The sequence below is a fragment of the Anas acuta genome, chromosome 22 (genome assembly GCF_963932015.1).
Source record: "Anas acuta chromosome 22, bAnaAcu1.1, whole genome shotgun sequence".
NCBI lineage: Eukaryota > Metazoa > Chordata > Aves > Anseriformes > Anatidae > Anas > Anas acuta.
This window is the reverse complement of record NC_089000.1, coordinates 7392184-7413994: the sequence shown is the minus strand read 5'-3', so window position 1 is coordinate 7413994 and position 21811 is coordinate 7392184. Positions and strand designations below refer to the sequence as shown.

The 21811-nt window shown below is 46.1% G+C and overlaps 1 protein-coding gene across 11 annotated transcripts in view; it reads left to right on the top strand.

The window, feature by feature from the left end:
- Positions 1 to 21811, top strand: part of PRDM16 (PR/SET domain 16) — a 296501-nt gene that overhangs the window by 107923 nt on the left and 166767 nt on the right. For 10 of the 11 annotated variants that reach the window (XM_068658816.1, XM_068658818.1, XM_068658817.1 and 7 more), the window contains one exon: positions 12945 to 13294. The exons of the other annotated variant lie outside the window; for it this stretch is intronic. In XM_068658816.1, the coding sequence (XP_068514917.1) occupies positions 12945 to 13294 (350 nt within the window). The remainder of the gene's footprint in view (positions 1 to 12944; positions 13295 to 21811) is intronic. 11 annotated transcript variants of the gene reach the window in all.

The following is a 21811-nucleotide window of genomic DNA, read 5'->3' as shown; positions in this document are numbered from 1 at the left end:
TGTGGTTTCAAGCCCAGCACCAGGCTTTGCGGACTCCAGAGAAAAGTTAGGGATGTGCAGGAGCGCTGAAGGAGAACCCAAAGCCAGGCAGGGGCTGACGTTAAAACCCCACAACAGTCCTCATGCTTAGGAGGTGAATCCATTGAAATGGGCAAACCATTTCCAGTTGAGGAGGCTCAGTGGTGCAGTGGAATTTATATTCTGCCCAAAGGTCTTGAGCTGAAATGGTTTAATTTGGTTTAACCAGCACAGGCATCACGCAGTGGATAATATAGGAACCTCTCTGATAAAAGAACCGTGCATCTTCTGGTGTTCGTCTGCTGCTTGTAATTAATAGTATGTGAGAAAATGATAAAGACTTTCAAAAACTGAATTTTAAAAACTTTACTGGGATAAATCATTAGAAAAATGCAACAAGTTTTAAAGCTTTTTTTTTTTCTTTACAGTAGAAAGTGCAGCTGGTAGAAAATAACCTGAGTACAGGGCAGGCTTCAAATACCAATCTATTGGGTAAATTTTTGCATGTCTGAATTAAAAACACATATGTAGTGTTACAAGTGCTGAGGAAAATACAGTTTGCAGAGCGTTACTAAGGATGGCAAAAATAGCACGAAGCAGTTTTTCTCTGTTTTTGCAGAGCTCCGCTGTTTATAGCGTGATATAAAGTTGGTGAGCTTCACTGGAATTTTTTTTTGGCCAGGGATGGAAAATCCAACTTATACTGTGGCATTAAAATGTGTGCCTCTGTTCCTCTGAAAACAGAGCTCTGCTTTTGACACCCACCTCACGGCTCAGTCCTGTGTCCCGCATTGATTCACTGCTTCCCTTTTATTCCGTACAGTCTGTTGGCACTGTCCCTTTCCTTGCTCTGCCCTCCCTCCTCTCCTCCACGCCTGGGGTATGTTTGTCTGGCTCACGTTAGGAAATATAAATTGTTATCGATTAATATTAATATTTAGCATGTTTGTGAAAATGTCTTTTCCCACTGCTATTAATCTGCTATGTTAATAATGCCAGGACTCCTGTTCTGGACCCTGGGGAACCCACAGTGAGTGGAATGACAATGAGACGGTGACAACAGCCGAAAAGCTTTCACTTGGCAAAGATGTGAATTCCAATTGCAAGGTCTCCTTTTGGAGACTTGCAAATGCTTTATTCTTGTTCTGTGGTTTGACATCCAGGGCTGAGAGAAATATCCAGCATCATTTGTTAGTTTTTGGAGAGCTGCTCTAACTGCGTTTATTTATTTATTCTAAACAGGTAAAATTTCTCTTAGCGGAGAAATTATCTTGCAGTTGTTTTTGAAGTTCTACTTTGCTGCATTTCCAACAAAGGAATTTCTATAGAAGTGGAGCATTTCCATACTTTTATAGATTTTAAAGGGGAGGTGCTTTGAAGCAAAAATAAGCAAACTACTGAAAAGCAATTAGGATTTTTCTTTACGAATTGGAGCGTTTTCTTCAGGCTTTCATCTCTGATTCCAGATTTTGTTGTTGTTATTTCTATAGATTCTTCCCAGTGTTTGTTACAACTATATGTGTAATACAGTGTACATTTCTTGTGACGCTTCATTGGAGCTATTATGTTGTAAATAGTTTAGAGACAGAAATCCCAAAGGCTAATATTTTTTCCAGTGGCTTTAATAATGAGGTATATTAGAGGTGTTTTTTTGTTGTTGTTTAAAAGTACCTTCTCTATATACTTGCATCTAAATGTGCATAGAATTAATTTTTTAACGTAGCAGAATTTGTAGAAATGTCGTCATAAGTTCAAATATAAAATAAAACATTGAGCACAGGGATCAGGTGAAGTGCAGTTATGGATAACAACGTTCTCTGGAGAGTTTGATTCTAAAAGGATCTGATGTGGAAATATTTTTGATGCCTGGTTGAACTAGACTTTTACTGGAAATATAATACTGGCATTTAGTGGAGAGTAATTTGGACACTTTCCCTGCTGGTTTTACTAGAGGAAAATGCGTATTAAGGAACACATTGAAATAGTGTTTCAAGCTTTATTCTTCATTTCTGCCAGCAGAAATCCTGTAATAAAAGAAAACACTTAATTTTTTTTTTTTTACCTAAAACCAAATGCACTTTAAATCCCTAATACCTGTTGTTCTTGCAGCCAAGCATTGAAGTGACTATTTTTTAAAACACATTGAAAAATACGTCCGACTCTTCTGCTCTGCACTCGGTCATTATCTGTTCTCACAGCTCACTTCTGACACAAGTTGTTTCCTGCTTCTATTTTATAAAATAACTTGAATCAGCTTTGAGGGGTATAATTACAATCAAGGCAAAAACAGGCGATGAATGTGAAACTTGAAAAATGAATATACAAGTTAAACATGGAAAAGGTGTTTTCTCTGAAAGTGTTTGTTTTTCGTCGTGCTTTTCCTTTCGTTTGTCCCGTCCCCTTGTCCTGGCTCATCCCTCACTGTCTCGGTCTCTGAATAACCCTGCAGTTGGATTCTCCAGGACTAAATTATTTCCTAATGCGTTCTGCGGCAGTCCTGCATTGCTTCGGGGCAGCTCCGTGCATGATGTCCTTAGCACCAGTCGCAGGCACCGCACAGCTCGAGTGCCAGGCTGGGACACGCGAGCACAGCGCTAACTGCGGAGGCTTCCTCCGGTGAGAGAGGAGTTTCTGGGAGGCCCTTTTCTGAAATTTTGCACAGGAAATGTGTTAAAACTTGCGTCTCCTCCTGATTTCAATGGCATATATAAATATGAGGTTCCAGGAATAGTCCTCCAAATGTGTGTGTGTGTTGGGATCGCTTCACATCCCGCTTTGTCAGGCCAGGGGTTAGGGGACTACACCTGTCACAGCCCTGGCATCCTGGGCTGGAAAAGTGAAATATTGGGGCTTTGCCTAGCCCTGTGACCGTCCCTCGTTAGTTTTAACCAGCGTGTACCAGCTACTTTAGATAATAAATTCAGGAAGACTGAAAACCTATGGGTATTTTCTATGGAATAAATAGGCTTGCTTTTTCCAGCTCTAACATCTTGTGAAGATAAAGGATTTGAATGAACGAGAGAGGTTCCTAAATGACCATTTGAAATGAATTTGCTTTTCCTCCTGCGGGAGCTGGAGGTTGCCCCGTAGGCCTCTGGCCCCGCGTGCATGCAGGAGGCGGCCCTTGGGCAGCTCCTGTGGCGGCTGCTGGCTGCGCCCTGCTCACCGCAGGCACTGTGTGCTCGTCCCGTACAGCTCCCATGAGGGGAGAGGGCCCTGCAACCAACAGAACAGAAGGAAGAAACCTTGTGATGGGTTCAAGAACCCGAAGTAACTCATTCCTTATTGTCCTTTCTACGCAGCCATTAAAAACTAAGTGACTGCGGTCTGTGGATGGAGGAAACGTCATTTTTATATGGCCACGAGGCATTTAATGCTTCAGCCCCACACTCGGTGAATTAGGACTAATTCCCGTCACCACAGTTCTGGCAGGACTTCACATCCTTTCTGGAGGTAGGAGAGCCACCTCAGGCTACCTTCCAGAGAGGGTCTCGGACGGAATTTTTGGTCCCTTGTCTTAACCCGGCTCTCTGGGCGTTATAACCCCCACCACCCCCTTGTCTGTGGCAGTGGGTGGGGTGGTGGGGACCGACCCTCGTGTGAGAGCTGCCTTGTGGCCGGGCACCCCTTGTCCTTGCTGTCAGGGTGTGAGAGAACTGCTCCTGGGGGGCTGCACGTCGGGCACCTCAGCTGTGCCGTGTGAGGCGGCGTGTGGCAGGGCTCACGGGCCGCTGGCACGTGGAGCTTGAAACGTCTGGAAACCTGCTTTTTTTGTAACTGAGGACAGACAGATTCAGCGCAGGCAGGTTTCCGGTTTTCTATTGTATTTCAGCTGCGGCCATCAGGTGGCAATCTGATCTCTGCGATCACTCGCAGCTCCAAAGCCCCCGCTCGGGTGGGTGCCCGGCTCCCACCTTTGGGCCCGTGGCTGCTGGGCGGCTTGGGCCTGGCAGGACGGGACCAAGGCTCGTGGGGAGGCCGTGGTGCAGCTCCTGGGTGTGAAGCACCTCGAGTAAATCGTAGGTGGGCAGCGCGGTGCCGAGAGGTAATGAGCCCTGGCAGCTGCTGGCAGCAGCTAAGCACATGGTTGCTTAAATGTGAAAATGTGAGTGTTTGCACTCCTGGCTGAATTAGGCTGTGATGATGATTTGTTCCAGCTCTGCTGGTCTACAAATCAGTCATAAAAATGCCTTTTTTTTTTTTTTTTTTTTTTTTTCCCCTCTGATGAAACATCCTGAGCGTGTAGCAGATAGGCACAGATCCTGTCACCCCGCTCAGAAATGTGTACGGTCTTGTCTCTGGACATGCGAACTGCTCCCTGCCTTCTCTCTAACATGGCAGTGTAGCCAGGCTTTTTCCCGTTCGATCACTTTCTTTCTCCATTCTGCCCTGGGGAATGTTTCTAAAGGGAAATCCACACAGTGCAGGAGCTGGGGTGTGTGCCGAGGGGCCCTAAAGGTGCTGCCGACATTCCTGGTCCCCTTGCAGCAGCTGCTGGACATCGCCCAGTGCCCTCCTGGCCTCGGACCAGTGAAACCAGGTCCCAGGGAGCTCCTGGCCCAGTGGGTGCTTTCTGCTGGTACCTTTCATATCGAAGTAGCCCAGGAACAAGCACTTAAGGCAGGACCCTGGTGCCTTTCTGAACTTAGAGCTAGGAATGAGTTGCAGAGTTGGAATAATGGCGCAAGAAGACTTTCACCTACCAGTTAATCCCTAAGGCCAAGAGTCTATTTATCACCGTGTTATTTCAGTCTCAGACACACGGTCATAATCCCCTGTGCACATACATGAGAATTTTATTTTGTTTTACCATTTTGCTCAAACTCTTTTCTTGAGACTGATATTCCGGGTGGGCTTCTGAAGCAGAGTATGAATTCAGCGAGAGGCTGCGATTCTTCTCCTTGTCATTTGGAAAATGAAAATATCAGCTTTTTACATGTATATTGTATTAATACAAACCGATTCTACAAGAGAATCCTCTGACCTGGCAGCATCGTGGACTTGAGCCGGTTGTTATTTTACGCGCAAGTAGAAATGAGCTGTTTTCTGTGAACATCCCGTTCTGGAGCTGGCTGCCAAATTTCAGCTTGGAAAGTCACCGAGTGTCAGCCAACAGCATAATGCCATGGAGTATGACAAAAGTGTTATGGGCTCAGTCCTGTGTTCTCTTTGCTCTTAATATCCCCAGTGCTCTCAATGGGAGTTCTGCGTGCGGGAGGAATGTGGGATTGGGCCCAGCTTTATGTTTATTTCAAGGTCAGTGCAATCCACGGAAGATCGTGCTTACTGGTCAGACGTTGGTTGCCTGAGAGGAATTCCTTCTTGGTGTGCTCCGAAAGTTTCCCGAGCCGAGGAGTCGGAGATGGCCTGTGAATATAAAAGATGCCTTGTTGTTTCAGATGAATAGATATTTCCTCTGCAGACTTTTATATAGTAATATTAATAAGCATATTAAAAAACGAGTACAAACCCAAGGAGAACCCTGCCCTGAATCTACCACATTGTTTCCTTTACAAACATTTCCTTTAACATTCGATGATTTTTTTCTTTCATTACAGCTGCTAAAGAGATTATTCATGAGGTCTCTCACCAATACCAAAGCATCACTTTCATTGTTGCAGGAACCTCATTGGTGTCACACAGATTTTAAGCCTGTGCCCATATCTGATTATCTGTGGAAACAACTTTTCAATGGGTCTTTTTATTGAGTAATTTTGCTAGTGAGCTTTGAAGGACTAATTTTAGTTTCATGACAATAACAATAAGGTCAAGTTGTATTTCTGTACTGCTTTTCACATAACCAGACATTCCAGAGCACTGAAATACTCGCCGTTGGAAGAGGGGCAGATGTAGGACAGCACGGTTGTCGGTGAATGCAGCATCCCATGGAGCTCTCGAATCGCAGCCAGCTAACTTGTGACGAAACTCGGCAGAGCTGAAGATTGTTTCTAGACAGGAAAATGTTCTCTGCTCTTACTGTACCAGTTGTGCTACCTCTAGAGTAAGGTGGAGGAACGCGGAGGTTGGTAAATGGCACGGCGCTCAGCGAGGGCAGTGTGGGAGGTTCTGCAGCACAGTGCAGTGATTGCAGCACTGTCAGCAGTGCCATCACCAGAACTTCAGGAGACTTAATCCGTACTGGAGAAGTGGTAGCACATCTCTATGTTTCAGGCACATCAGATGCGGTTGTGTGGCCATTCTCTGCTTGGAGCGACAGGGACAGGAACAGCTCTCGCTTCCTCTGGCAGCCCCAGTGGGTAAAAAAAAAAAAAAAAGCCACGTAAAAGCTGCTGAGCTAAAGAGCTGACGTGGTGCACACACCTGGGTGCTGGTTCTGCTCACGTGGATCCCCTGTGCTCTCTTGTATCACAACTGTTGTGGCTGAAAAAGATAATTTTCGTTTTCATTTTGTGCCCGCTGCCAGACCCCGAAACTGATTTTAGCAGCTGAAAAGGCAGAAGGAAGAGATTACCTGTGTTTAATGATTTTTCTTGAAATATGAGGTTAGTCAAATGTGGGCTCGACTTCAGAGTAAATTACGATTTAATCAGGACTGGCCTGATTATCCCATATAAGAGATTAAATTAACGGTGTTCAGAAGTGAGGCGTCTTTATACTTGTCTCATTTGAAATTTTTCACAGGTCATGCTCCACTAAACCTAGTTTTGCTTTTCAACTCGGTTGGAATTCCTGTTTCTTAAGTGCAAAAGAGGCTAATCATAGAGTAGAAAATAATTTGACTTGCTAATACCAGGAGAGAAAACATTTACAGCAACCACAAGTATTTTCAGGATTATGGAGCATATAATACTTATGAAAGCTTGTTTCTGGTGACATGTTTGAGTAAGGAGGGTTGCGCTTTTTAGCAGAGGAAACGTTTGTAAACCCAAGCAGGCAGTTCTCTGTACTTCTCCAAAGCTGGGGCAAAAAATGTTGGCAAATGAATCAAAATCCTCTTCTGCCGTGCAGTCTGCCACCAGGTTTCTTAGGCATGAACTCAGGAAAATCTGTACTAGCCATAAAAAAAAAAAAAAGGGAGGAGGAGATGTGCCTTCCATACAGAAGGTGTATTCTGAGGATACAGAGGAGATGCAGTGTGCGTCCCGCGCCTGAGCCTGGCCGCTTCAGCTGCTCTCCCCTGACAGTTTGTGTCTGGCAGGGAGAGCTGCCTGCCATGCTGCCGTGAAAACTGTAATTTTTGTTGGGTGCTGCTTTCCCCCCGATTACATCAGAGGTCAGTCATTAATATGCACTGTGGGAGTCCCTCTCGTTCCTGCACGGCCCACAATGAGGCGGTTGTTGGACTTGTTATCATAGTGGAAACTACTGTGCAATGAAAGCACAGTCATGCTGCCTCATGTTTAATTGAGAGATGGCAAATCTGTTCCCAAAATACTTCAGCTACTTGTATTGTATGACAAATGTGTTTTTCTTTTCCCCTTCATCTGTTTCCCTCCCTTGCCTTTTTTTTTCTCCTTTCTGGATGAAAAAAGCCCCGTTTCCGTTACATTTGAATGTTGTAGCTCCACGATCGACTCCTCCTGGAACAACCCCCAGACTCGATTACCCCGAGTCCACCATTTTCACTCGAGATCTTCCTATCTCCTACGTCCCTCAGGCTCCCTGGGCTGGCCATTTGGGGCCTGTAGCACGTTCAGAGCTGGTTGCATACCTTGCTTCTCAACTCTGTGATTATTTTGTGTTTGTGCTGGTGCTGGCACCATCCCAGGCAGGAGCAGAGCAGCAGGGAGGCCTCGGCACCTCTCAGCAAAGCGGCCAGCACCAGGCATGGCCCCAGCATGCAGGATGCTCATGGGACCATGGGCAAACCTCAAGGCCCCTGGAGCTTTCTGTACCCTCCCATGCTCTGCTGGCTCCCCGCAGATCTCTAGGGCTGCCGGCAGCTCGGGCATCCATCCCTGTGTGTGGGACTGATTGAGATTTACTTAGGATATGCCTCTTTGGTGGCAATATCTTTTTTTTTTAATGAGAGAGGAGCAGTTGTTCAGCCCATGCGTCCTTTTCTGTTGGGTGACAAACTATTTAACCTTAAATTAATAAATTAGTCTCTGTCTAATACCAGTTTTATTCCCATCAGGCAGGATTTCCAGAATCTGAAATGGAAATTTCAGCTGATTGCTCGGTCAGTGCTCAGCACCTCCTCAAAGCCTGCCTTTTTCCAAGGCAGTTTATTCATCCGCCTTGGTTGCTTGCCACTTCTCTTGCACCGTTCCCTCTATTAAATTTGATTCTGCATTTCAGCGCACCTCTTCCAGGAGTTCTGCTCCGAGACTGCCTCCTTAGAATAACATTTTGGTGCATAGCTAACCACTGCCTGCGATACCTTGAGGTGCTTTTCCCCTTCCACACACACAGTATCTTTTGTTTGGTGCAGAAGAGTTGGGTACTGACAGACATCACTTTTTGCTCTGGGAACTCTGGAGCTGGAAGGAGATAATCGGCCACGCTGGTTCCAGCCAGTGGCTGGAAGGCGTGCCGGAAAGCTGACGCATTAGCTAATGGGGAATCTGGTATTTTTTATTAATTAAGGAATAATTTGTGATTAATAACTATGGATTCTTTATGTTGCAGCTAAAACTAACTTCCAGTAACTGTAATCTGGGCGGGAACCGTTTTTGTTTTACACAATTTCTTACTGACTGTATTTCAGAATATTGCTTTAACATTTTACCAAATTTCTGTTACCACCTAACCCTCAATATTTGGAAGTAAAATGAGTTCTGCTTGGTTTGGTCTGGGGTAGGTGAATATCAGCTCGTCACACTCAGTTCAGGTAGGATATTTTTATATACAAGCCAGCGCTCCAATTGATCTGGCAGAAAGCTTTGAAGGCGTACATACAGTGATACAGTAATTCCTTTTTCATTTCCTCCGAGCTTTCAGGGAAGATGTCTGAAACTTATTTTCTTCTTAATCTCAAACCCTGAGAGTGAAAGGGCGCTTTTTTAATTAGAGGGAAATATAATTAACAATCTTTGTGCACTGGGAAGTTGGAGCTCAATGTGTTTGTGTGCACGTGCATCGTTAGTCAGAAACGGGAAATAGGGAACGTGAGCCCAGTCCTGATAACTCTGCATTCAGACAGGTTTGTGGTGCCTGAACAACTGCTTGCTTAAGTATGGTTTATGATATTGAAGTGTTATTCTTTGTATGAGAAAGGTCTCAAAACCTGGAAAAGGCCCTGTCTGGCACTAGCAGTCTGAAGAGGTAGATGTGTCCCAAAGATGAAGCCCGCTGCCTTCAGCAGTCCCTTTGGGTCCCTTATCTCTGGGTTTAGCACTCACGTGGATGATCCCAGGATCCTATGGCTGGTTCTGCCACAGGTAGTTCAAAAAAGTTGTTGAAAACCCACAGATGGTTCAGTCAGGAGCCTTAAAAGGGTCGCAAACACACAGTTCAGTGAAAGATATTCTATCCTATGTAGCTTATTCAAGAGGTTAAGAGGTGACATCCTCAAAAATTGAAAAGGGGGAGGCGTTGAATGCAGAAAGGAAAAAGGAGGCAGACGGCTTGCCAGGGAGAGAGGAGACAAAGGGCCTTACAATTCCCCCATTAGCACTTGCTGCCGAACCGCTGCTTTGTGCGGCTGGGGGAAGGCGTCCGGCCCTTCTTTATCCCCAGCAGGAATTGCTGTTGGGCCAACGTGAGGCTGGGAAACGCTGGAACAGGGTGGTTTGTGCAGCCTCAGAGATGAGCTACGTGTCACCTTCTGATCTTGAAGATGGAAATAATTCAGGGGAGCCCTCTGGTCTGAGTTACGCAGGAGGTCAGGTGGAATTAGCCCAAATCCTCTTTTCTGTCCTCAAAATCTGTCAGTGCCGTATCTGTTGGTGAATCTCTTGGTGTGTTCGCCTTGAGCCTGGGGTCTGCCTGGTGCAGCCGCCCCGCCTGGCTCAGGGGTTCGTGTCGGGATGGAGGTGCTGGGTTGCTTCGAGGAGCTGCAGAGCAGGGTGTTAGGCTTTTTCTGTTGTAAGGAGGCAGCTTGGATATTTTTTTCGTTTTGCCTCTGATTTGGTTTTGGTTTTGGCTGCCCCAGAAATGTTTGAGAATGGTCACTACAATTATAAACCTGTAACATCAGACCTTGAATAAATAAACAGAATATTAGAAAAGGAAATAGCATGCTGTTGTGTAGCGTATTTTTGGAGTCTCAAAAACAACTCAAGTTCTTGGCCTTCCAGCAAGCGAGGAGAGAACCAGTTGCATTGCAAACCGGGGCTGTGCTCTTACAAATGGGTGCTCTGGGTTTGTCGCTTTACTGAAAAACAAAACAAAACCAAAAAAAACCACCCCAAACCCACAATCTCCTCCCATCATTGTTACCATAGGGGTTTGCGAGGCTGGAAGTTCTGGTGAAGGGCACTTTATTCAAACAGGAGCTGTGCTGGAAGTCTGGGGGGCTGTCGGCTTCTCTTTGTTTAGCCTTTATTGGGAGGAGGAGAAGGATTCAGACACGATAAGCTAAGGCCTGGGGCTCATTTTCTAGCTCCTGTTAGCAACCTGTGTGTTCTCTCTGTGGCTGTGTCCTGTCTGTAAGACTGCAGCAAAGCGTTTCCCCTTCCATCTGTTGGTAAATTCTTTGCAGAAGGAGCTCTCTTCTGAGCAGGGCTGGCTAATCAGGCTCAATGGGAGCTTTCAGCATAGCCTCACAATAATAATAATTGCATTTCATAAGTGTATGCCGAGCAGAAATGCAACAGAATGTGGTTTGACTGTGGGAATTTCACCATATGCGAGTCCAAGGGAAAGTTGGTCAAAACCCAAAGTTTTCTTTCTTTGTGGAATTCTGTTTAAAACAAAACAAAACTTACTCATTTGGTAATCAAAAGACATAAACTTCAAAATTTTGTATGGTCAGGAAGGTAAACGAACTAAGGAGACAATTAATTTTGAAATTTTTGGAGTATTTGGTAATGAAAATAGGGAAATGAAATGTGTTCTTGGGATCCAAGCTCCGACATCTGCTCAGCTCTGATTCTCTGCGTTTGCTGGCCTGGTGGCAGGGAGGGAAGCGTCAACGCAGAGTGACGGCCGTCCTGGCCCGGCTGCCGATGTGCGAGTGTGGCCAAGTGTCTGCGAGGAGGAGGAGGGCAGCTCCCGGGGCCTCGGGGAATCCCGGCTGTGCAGCAGGGAGCAGCTCGAGGACGCCCTGCGCGTCCTTACGGCGAGGCAGCCTTGGGGGCTTGGCCCTGGGCTGCTCCGTAAGGTGGGCGGCAGGACAACTCCGCTGTGAAATCCCTGAGTGAAGCACAGTGGATCCGGCAACCTGACATTTTCTGCCTTAGAGTATCTTCCTGAAAACATCTCGCCCCAGTCCAGTTCCCTGCTCACAAAGCTTTCCTCTTCAGTTGCCCTTCAGTGCATTCTGGTAAACCTGTCTCCGATTATTTACTTGTTTTTGGAAAGTGATGGAAGAGGAAGGGATGTTTGAGGAATATTTTTAGCTTGTACAAGCCAATATCAAAGCAGAAGATGGATGCATGTTGTTACGGGTTTAGTAATGTAATTGACTTGTAATTCTCTGAAGTGTAATAATTTGTGCTTGCTAACATTGTGCTCATTTCCTAATTGGTCTGGCAAAACGAAGCTTGAAAAAGCCTTGCAGGGTTAAGGCTATTTATGCTCGGGGTTTTTAGGTTTGGCCATTTTCCCCCAAAAACACACATGCACACGAATGCACCTATGCAGTTCCTTCCTACTTTCCTATTTTAGTTTGATTCCCATTCGTTTCACAGGCACGGAGCTGCAGGGTGCTGCAGGCACCCTGAAGATGCCAGGCATCAAAGGGCTGACGTGGCATCTCTAACAGGATGTGGGTATCGGCGCTGGCTAGTGGTGTTAACCCCTCCTACTGACAATTTTGCCTTTATTCTGTAGACGTCCTGTTCAAATGTGTTTACGTATTTTTTTCCTACCACCTGTACATCTGAAGAACTCGAAGCATGGGAAAAAAAACACTGCAGTTCTGCTGATGCTTCAGTGGGAAGACCACACAAAGAAATATTTTAAGCCCAATGTTCTGAACAGCATGAAATTAGCACCTTAGGCCTGTGTTTTTAGGTGTATGGGCTTCTTTTAAACACTTAGCGTTGGTCGGGCACAGCAGCCTCTGAGCCCCAGCAGCCCGAGCACTGGGCAGGCAGCTCCTGGCAGGCTGAGCAGAGAATTTGGGGCTGTCAGCTCTGTGTGCAGGGGTCTAGCTGCCTCGAGGTCTGAGATAACCTGTGCATGAGATCCCTTGTGCATTGTCATGCACTTGCTGTGCCTCCCAGGTGCTTGATGTACGAGGGGCTGCCCTGTGCGTGGAGTGCTGCAGGCACCTGCGATGCTCCTGGGGGTGGTTTTGTCTGGGAGCTGCTCAGAAGTAAGGAGCTGTGCCCAGAAAGCTGAAAAGTGAGCATCTGCCCTTCCCAAGCGTCCAAACACTTTTTGCTTCTGCACCATAAGAGATGACAGGTCTTCAGACGGCTTATGCTTTGTGACTGTAGAATCCTAAGCCAAACTTGATCTGAATTACTCCTTTTCTTTCCTCTACAAAATGTGCTGAACCAGTTAAACAATAAATGGTTGCAGCAAACCCGGAGTGTACTTCTGCTGTGCTTCTCCCTCTTTAGGTTGTCTTTACTGAAAGACAACCAGTGCAGTACCCCTGACCCAGTGTAACGTGATAGCCTCCAACTCGCTTCCCGTCCATCCTGCCGTAGCTCTAAGCGTTGTGCAGGCAGTGTGGGTGTTCCTACCCCAGTTCCACCTGAGCTCTGTAGGTGAGGATTGCCTTTGCTCCACCGCTGCTCCTATCCCTAAAGTGTGTGAACTAGACTTAATGAAACTTTGTCCCCAGAAGAGATTAACTGATGTTCACGTGAGTATTTCAGTGTGTTTTGTTCTGCTGTTTCCCCTTTTAGGTGACAGCGAGATTGTAAATAATATGTACGAGACCGACCCTGATCTCCTTGCTGGCGAAAGTGCAGAGGAGGAAACAGAGGACAGTATTATGTCCCCCATCCCTGTCGGACCTCCATCACCCTTTCCCACCAGCGAGGACTTCACTCCCAAGGAGGGCTCACCTTATGAAGCTCCCGTCTACATTCCTGATGACATTCCAATCCCACCAGATTTTGAACTCAGAGAATCTTCGATCCCAGGGGCAGGGCTAGGGATTTGGGCCAAAAAGAAGATTGAAGTTGGGGAAAGATTTGGACCTTATATGACAGTACAAAGGAGCACGTTAAAGGAAACAAACTTTGGATGGGAGGTAAGCGTGCAGAATGTGGTACTCACATTCATTTGTCTTCTCTGCAAACTGTTCGTAAAGCTAGACCGAGTCCTGGCTGGCCTGGGGACAGAAGCAGTGACTTTGCTAATGCTGTATTTCCCCAGGTTATTTTGTATCCCACGTTCCATGCAATATTCAAAAAGCAGCAGAAATCCTTTAATATAGCTTCTGGGGCTACAAATATTGCTCTAGCGCCATTTAAGAAGGTTGGTTTTAAATGATGTTGGGTCACTTCATAAAGTGCTTGTCATTTTCAAATTGTGTTCGGAACTTGTCGCAGTGGAAGAAATATGATTAGTCGCGTCATGTTGTGTGGTTGGGTGTGTTACCTTTGACTTCCAGTCCATGTTAGCTGTGCAGGCATTATTAACTGGTCCTAGAAAAATAACATGTACCCATTAACACCCTAGGTGTTCTTGAGCTCCTGTTCTGCAGCAAAGATAAAGGAATGCAAAAGTAATTTTCCCCTAAGAATTAAAGAAAAAAGAAAAGTCTTCAGCAGGAAACCCAGCACTATCCCAGAATTCCTACATCCTTCTCCCTGCTTTTCTGGGGTTGTCCCAGAAATCGTGTTAGTCTCCTTTACTCCCATGCATTCTTGATTTGCAAATATCCATACCCGTAAGAATTAACATTAACTAAGGTAGGTTCTGGGGACAGTGAAGAGTAGCCAAAGATTTATGGTTTGTGTCTGCAGCCCTATCCCAGTGCACCCATCCATGGCACGATACCTAACAGGTAACCATTTCTCTGCTGTCGCCTTCACGTCCACCCGGCACTACGGGACGCCTGCTCACCCATTGGCTGGCTTAGAGAGGTTCGCCAGGCTCATTCGCATGCTCTTTGATAAGCTGGCTACGTCCCTCGAAATCTGTGGCCCTGTTTTGCCTCCCTTTCCTGCCGTGTGAAGCACGGCGAGGTGTCAGGTCCATCAGCTGCTACCGGCGTGCAGTGGTCGGTGCTGGAGCACAGAGGTGGGAAGGAACGAAGGGACGGGGCTGTAGGACCCCAGTGTGCAAGCCTCACAGCACTCACAGCAGCCTTGTTTTCTTAGAAATATGGCCCAGGAGGCCAAACGTGAGCATTAACATTGTGAATTGTCTGATTACATTTGCACTCCTGGGTGTGAAGCCTCAGGAATTGGTGAGCGGTGAGGTTTTGCGAAGCCCAGGGAAGTAGGTCCAGATGTTTTTGTTTACTTGTGAAACGTGCCCGGAGTGCCTGAGAAAGCAGAATACGTTTGCCATAAAAACAAAAGTCATTCTGCTGCAGAACTCATTCTGGTTACTGCCAGGTTATTTCAGGGAGCCTGTAGGCACGGGGCACCTTGAGGCTTCCCTGAGTGCTGGTCGCAGTGAGCTGCTGCCGAGGGAGAGCTCGGCCGGTTCCTGCAGGAATGGTGCAGTACCGGCTGTAGGCTGCAGCATGGGAATTGCTCCTGCACAAATGGGGGAGCTTTCTTTTCCTGAACATCGTATTTAGAGGTGATTTTTATTTTAATATTAACAAAGCTTTCCTTTGAGCAAACAGCCAACCTCCGTGACTGCTAGAAATCAGACAAGACTCGAGTAACGCAAAGCTTTGTTCCCTGTGACCTTGGCGTAACTTTGTCCTTGTCTTTTGTACTTCTGGTGCAAGTTGGTATTTACTTTCAGGTTTTTAAGAAACGTTTCCTATCTCCATTACGCACTGAATGCCTGATACAAGCCATAGCCATTCCCTGCAGTCGGCATTGACTTTGCGATACGGTTTGGTTTTGCGGTGTACCTGGGCAAACTTCCCCTCTCCGCGGCGTCTCATTGCTGCGGCACGCTTTTGTTCTCCGGTGCGGCAGGAACGTTTCATACCTGAAAGGAAGGAGTATTTGTCCTCCATCCGATGTCCTCAAACACTGTCTTACACCCACCCTGACACTATTTCTTTTGACCTTGCTAGTGCTTGAAGTTGCCTCTTGGAACTTTTCCCTTCCTGATGTGCCTAAGGGCGGTTTGGAGACTCCTGCTCAGAGCCTTCAGCATTTCACCTGGGAAGAACTGCACAAATGCCCTGGTGCTGGGCAGGAACCCATCATAAATACTGCCTCTGCCTCTGTGGTGGTTTCTGAGCTGCTTCCTTTGAGCACAAGGCTGTTTGGAACAGCCTTTAAGAGATGCTCTAAGCAGCTTTCCGTGATGTGCCTTGAATGTGTTTCCGTCCTCGGTCAGGACGAGTAGGCAGGCAGTTGGCAGCAAGAGGAGAAAAGAAAAATGGAGGAACTTGTCCTCATTCTGTAATATATTCGCTAGGCTTTTGCCCAGTTTCTTACAAATTTTGCCTTTTGTTTCGTACAATAGTGATGAATCTAACAAATCTGCTTTTGTTGTATGCCAAGAGGAATGTCCCTGATGCAGTCTGACATTATTTTTTGACAGTACATCTCTGTAATTTGTGGGTTTGACTTGACAATGACTTGAACTTACTCATAACTTCTGATGGCTGGCTTATTGACATAACTCCTGAATTGCCCATTTTACTAGTTATAGTCACATTGTTTATTTCAGGAAAGATAATTGTTTCTTACACCCAAACTGCTTCTCATTGATGGCCCTCATTTCATTTCCTATAGTTTATACTTATAGTTTAGGCTTCAGTTTGTACTTGCAGTTAAGATTTATTTTGTCTGATGTCTTCAATTAAAAAATAAATGTTGGACATCTAGGAATTCTGCTATTAAGGGCTTCGACTTCAGAATGGATCTCTGCTCTATCCGATCCATGAACTCTGCAGAAATATCTTTCTCTGTTTGAGTTCATTGGGACCAGATTTTTGCAAAGGAAAATGAAACAAAACAGTGAACTGCATTTCTTCCAAGTCCTCAGGAAACATGGGCTGCTGTTTGGGGGTAGAGGCCAGCTCTCTCTTCACCTGAACCCTTTGATCCAGACCTGGCCTGATGTAAAACATCTAGGTTCAGTAGGCAAAATGAGAATGCCGTTTGTTGAAACTTTCTGCTTACTCATTATTTCCCCTAATATCCTTAAAATATCATAGGGAATACAGAATGTTGTGCCTTACCTTGAAAAAAGATGTGATTTTTTGAAATTATAGATATTTTTTTCCTTTAGCCAGACAGGAGTGACTGGGTTAAGGCTGGGTAAATACATGGCCCACTGTATCTGCTCCAAGCCTTTGCTATCTTGTTTTTTCTACAGTTTTCCTCCAACATTTGCTTTGTGGGAATCTGTTTTTCAAAGTATTCTTGAAATTAAGCCCCACCTATTATTCAGGGACTGTTTTAACATGGCATGGCACGGCGTGATTCATTCGCATTTCATAAAAAGCACTGAGATGTGTCGGTCTTCCGCCCCCCGCCCCCTCCCAGAGATGATTCAGTGAGTGCTTGTATGGGACGCTGTGCCCCTCGCTCCCTGCCAGTGCCGTGCTGGTCGTGTTTATCTACTTTTTTTTTTTTTTTTTTTTTTCCCCTTAAAAGACACCACCCAAACTAAAAGCCTTGTGATTATTTAGTGTGACGTGATTGCATTTCTGCTCTGCTCTCCTGATCCTATTACTTCCTTGCCTGCTGACACAGAACATACCATTCAGAGTACCCCGAATAAATCACAGCGTGTTTTCACTTTATTGCCTCTGGGACCTTAAAAAAAAAAAAAAAAAAAAAAAAAAACAGCATAATGATTTTGGTCACTTTGTTGAGTAAATAATGTTATTTATCATAGCACTGTTTATTTGGCTAATTGAGGGAAGAGTGGGAATCACATCCTGGAGGAAAATATAGCAGCTGAATTCTAGGGAATTTGGAAGCAATCAGACATGCTTTTAGCTCAGTTTGCTTCACAGGGTAACTGCCATTAATAAAATACAATTATTAGTTCCTTTGTTTTGATCTGTGGTTTAAGAGGGAGTACTTGCTGAAACAAAAGAGACTTCTGTAACTCTAAAGTTCTGGCTCTCCTAATAACAAGGTAGGTTTCTTTTCCTACATCTGAAAAATCAGTGCTTTCATTTCGTACTATAGGGTGAAGATAGAAACTGTCCCATGAAGGACAGGTAACTGTGGAAAAAATAAGAGGCGGCAGCTAAGGATGCAGCAAGCATTCTTGGCTCCACATCTGGGCCCATGGAAAACCCTGCTGGTTTTGGGCATGCTTCGTAGTGTCAGCGCTGCACAGTTGTTCCACCTTCCTGTTCTCACCAAGTACAATACTTCAATTTGCTGTGGAGCTCTGCTTTATTTTTGTTTGCTTGTACAAATGATCATAAATGCCAAGGAAACTTAACTTCACGGGACTGGCATTGGTTGCTGAGAGAATTATATTGCATTTCTGTGAGTGTCATTAAATAGGAAGGAGACTGTAAGCATTCTTCTAAATGTGATGGTTTTGTCGTGCTTCCCACTTAGAAGAGCTCACGGTCCAAATTCCCTTGTTTCATTTTAAAAGCTGATACAGCTAGTTAAAAAAGCACGTCCTTGTCTGTCCTGTTTTGAGAGAAAAGATGCTAAAAGAGGAAGATGAGTCCTTTAGATGAGCAAAGAAATTTCAAAACCTCTTTGTACTCATCCCTTGCTAATGTTTTTTAACTTTCAGACTGAAAGGATGTGATGACATTTCCCTGTAGTTTTTCTTCATGTCTCTTCTGATTCATTCATTTTCTCTGGCCTCTGCCTTTCCCTTTGGCTTGAGAATAATGTTAGGACAGCAGCCTCTATCGCCGAGGGAAGGGGTTAGGAACTGCTGCTCTCAACCCGCAGCTCAAGCTCTTGCAGGGAGCGAGCAGTGTTGGAAATCTTGCAGAGCAGTGCGTGGCCATTCCCGGGTGGAGCACGGTACCTGTGTGCAAAGCATGTCCCGTCAAAGGTTGCTTCACAGTTTCTGCAAGTTCTGTTTGGCTAAAATAATTCTGGCAAAGCAAGAATCTCTGGGTTCACCTGGGGAACAGAGCGTGAGAGCACTCTGGGGCTGAGAGCTGCTGACTGCTGTCCAGTCGTCATCATTACTCTGTAGTTAGAATTTAATACAAATGCATTCAAACACTGCAGATAAACTTTTGCTTTAGCCTGAACCATGGCACTAGGGGGTTAGAAATGAATCTCACGGAGGAAAAAGAACTTTCTGCACTCTATATTCTAAATATCGTGCAGTTTGGGGCCAGTAAAATTGCTCAACTTCATGTACCCTGCACCCTGCCCCCTTCCCAGAGAAGAAGCTTGGTGAGAACATTGGCACTTTAATTTTCTCCCCCCGTCTGGCCTTTGTTCTGGTGTTGAGTGACCAGCACGAGGAAGGGGAAGAGTCGGCTTCCAGGTCCTGTTGATTGTTAGGCTGCTTCCTACGGCTGGCACTGACCCCACGCCAGCGGGCACGCAGCAACAACAAGCCCCAGGGGGCTGGGGGGGTGTTTGTTATATCAAAGGCAAAACCCCTTCCCTGCAGTTAAATCTGCTGGGGGTGGGGTGTCCTTCGATTTTAGTGGTGGATAAAAGTGAAAAAAGCATTTAATGATACCCAAGTGAAAGGACTGAAATTTGTACCATTTTTTTGATGTTTCACCAAATGCTTCAGTGTCGGGGTTAAAGGAGTAAGTCTTTTTTCGGTCCAAGAATGCCAAGATATCCTGCTCTATCTTAGGCACTTCTCTAAAACATGGGTATATAAGGAATTAAGAAAAAAGCAAGAAGAGACAGGGAGAGGGAATGACTAAGAATACCTCCTGATATTTCTCCTTTATTTCCATAAGGGGTAATAACTCATGAGCAATCCGGCAGAGGGCACTTTCTTTAAATAGAACATTCTGATTCACAAGCAAAAAAAGGAAATAAATATTTTGTTTTAGTCTTCGAGAGACATCCATGAATACCAGCTTCTGAAACAGTATTTTATCATCCACGCTTAAAGAAAAAAAAAAAGAATGAAAGGGAAAAGAAGAAAGGAAAGAGAAAATCCCATAAATAACTCAGTGGAGACCACAGGATTTGAGAAACAGCTCTTTTCGTTGTCAGAAGACTTGCAGAATACAGGATGCTCATTTCTTCCTCTGGGACGCTAACCTTCATAGAAATCCCACCTTTTTGTCCTCTCCCAGCAATGCCTGGCCGGCACTGGGACACAGTGAGCTTTTGTAGAGGGAGTAAGCAGTGAGTTAGAGTGAAACCATAAAGATGCGTGGGACGTGGAGGAGGCGTCACTCCGCACGCTGTTCCTGTTGCAGTTTCAGAAGGTGGAAACAGTACAGAGGGTCTCGCTCTGCAGTTCCTGGCTGCTTCTGCGTGGCCGTCGGAGGAAACCGCGCTGGTGCTGTGCGCTCGTGGGCAACGCTGGCACGCTGCTGGGCATCGGGGACCCCCACGGCTCGTGGGCTGGGAGCCCAGGCTCGCTGCTGAGCTCGTGTCCGTGCCGCTGCACTCACAGGCAGGCGACCCACGCACCGCTTGTACTGACCCCCTCGGTGCACAGAGGGACCCTTAGTGCTGAACATTTCGGGTGTTTCGGGTGTTCCCCCTGTTAGATTCCAGCAGTCCGCTTCCTGTGCAGCTCATCCCTAGTCCCTGAGTTCCAGTAACCTCTGTGGTGAAGAAGTCGTCAGGCACCTTCGAGTCAAGGCTTAAGCACCCAGAGCTGGGTTCAGACTCCAGAGGTTTGTGACATGAGCAAAGCTTTCAGCGAACCTCCTCTGAGGTCCTGGGGAATTGTGGAGTCTGAAGGTTTAAGCTAAATTTCTTTGCCTCAATCCGTACGATGCAAGAAGTGGAGTAAGAACAGCAGATTTTCCAGAGGAAAATGTTAATTGCTTTCATAGAAAGGGGAAATCACGTTCCCTGCATAATTTGGCACTGTCCTTCTCTTCCCATAGCAAATATGGAGCAGCACCGCAGATCTGAACCACTAAATATAGCAACTCCTACTTTGTGGGATTTCTCACACTTTGGCACTTAAATTGCTTCTTATTTGGCTCCAGAAATGCAAAGGATTTATGTCGTTGTATGTGGAGATGAAAATGGGAAGTTGGGTCTAGTGCTTTTTCTGCAGTAGTAGGAGAAAGTATAGCTGGGGCTTTGTTCCTCACCTGGTAGCATGGCCGTTAATTATTCATCCCTTCCACTTGTTTATCCCATCAGAGCGTAGTAGTGGGACCTCTACAAAATGAGACAGCCCTCGTACTGAGAGCTTACAGCTTTGAAAAACACGGGCAGTTTATCCAAGGAAGGCGTGAAGCTGGTTTCCAGTCCCATTCAGCAGCATTAATGAAGCCGTACGTCTGCGGGAGGATGGCTGCTGGTCGGACGCGGTGGGGAGTTGGGCAGCCGGAGTGGAAGGAGCGTTTCTGGGCAGAGGGGTGGCTTTGGGAAGTTTCCTACTGATCGTGTGCTGGTTTCTCAGCTCGTGGCTGAGGCCAGCTGCTCTGCGAAGCGTCCTTGTGGAACATCCACCTGCAGCCATTCGTGCATCGCTCTTCATTTCCTGGTTCTCGCTGTCCCCTCTGAAAGCAAACAGATAACGAGATCATTTGGGGCACAGGCCGAAGTGGGAGCTGGTTAGCTTAATCGGGTTCCAGACTGGTAGCAGTGTGCTGCGGCCATTTAATGTGTTTGCATTGATCAGAGACATGCACATTCAAGTGGGATGTGTAAATAAAGGAGAGGCATCTCTCTCACAAGGAAAGCCGATTTGTGTACACACGGGGAAGCACAGGCCAGAGAGTGGTTCGTCGGAACTTGCCATCACCTACTCTCTCCGCCTCAGAAACGCACAAAATGTGCTGAAAAAAATGAAAGTGCTGCTCGGTGCAGGGAACGCTCGCCCAGGTGTCCTGCTCACGCATGCACCTCGGCGGGGCTTATTTGGGCTGCTCCTGGCAGCTCGCTGCTAGTGAGGTGACTCTCCTGTGGCTCCTGGAAGCAGAGTAACGTATCATAACGGGTGCAGTGGTTCAGAAGCCCTGATCTCGGAGAAATAGCTTCGTTTAATGTATTCTGTGCCCTTCCTGGTGCAGAGGCTGCGGTTCCCAGCCCGCTTGTGGCTGTGTTTGTGCTGCGGCGGCTCGTTCGGCACAGGAGTGGGTATTTTCTTCCTTTTGATCTGATTAGCGAGCAGTATGTTTCTTCGCTTTCAGATAATGCCTGGGCAAGTCATTGCTTTAATTGTACATCTTATTGTGCCATCCCTGTTCAATCATGTTCAAAAATACCTACATTTCACCCTTGTCCCCCACCTCCCTTTTCCCATTTAGATCTCACTGAAGTCCATTCTACCTTATCAGCACAGTAATTTCATGAGCAGAGCTAGGATTTCTGCCGTTTAGGCCCCGGCCATTGTCTGTCGCAGCTGCAGTCAAGATAAACCCTCACCCAGAACAAAGTTGGAATGACCTTTTACAAGCAGAATCTGCCTTGTTTCCCTCCAGACTAATTTATCAGCCTTCATTTCAGCCTAGTCTCTCAGCAGAGGCCTGAAAGAACATTACAGAGAGCATGAATGAACAGGGGGATTAAGATGCTTG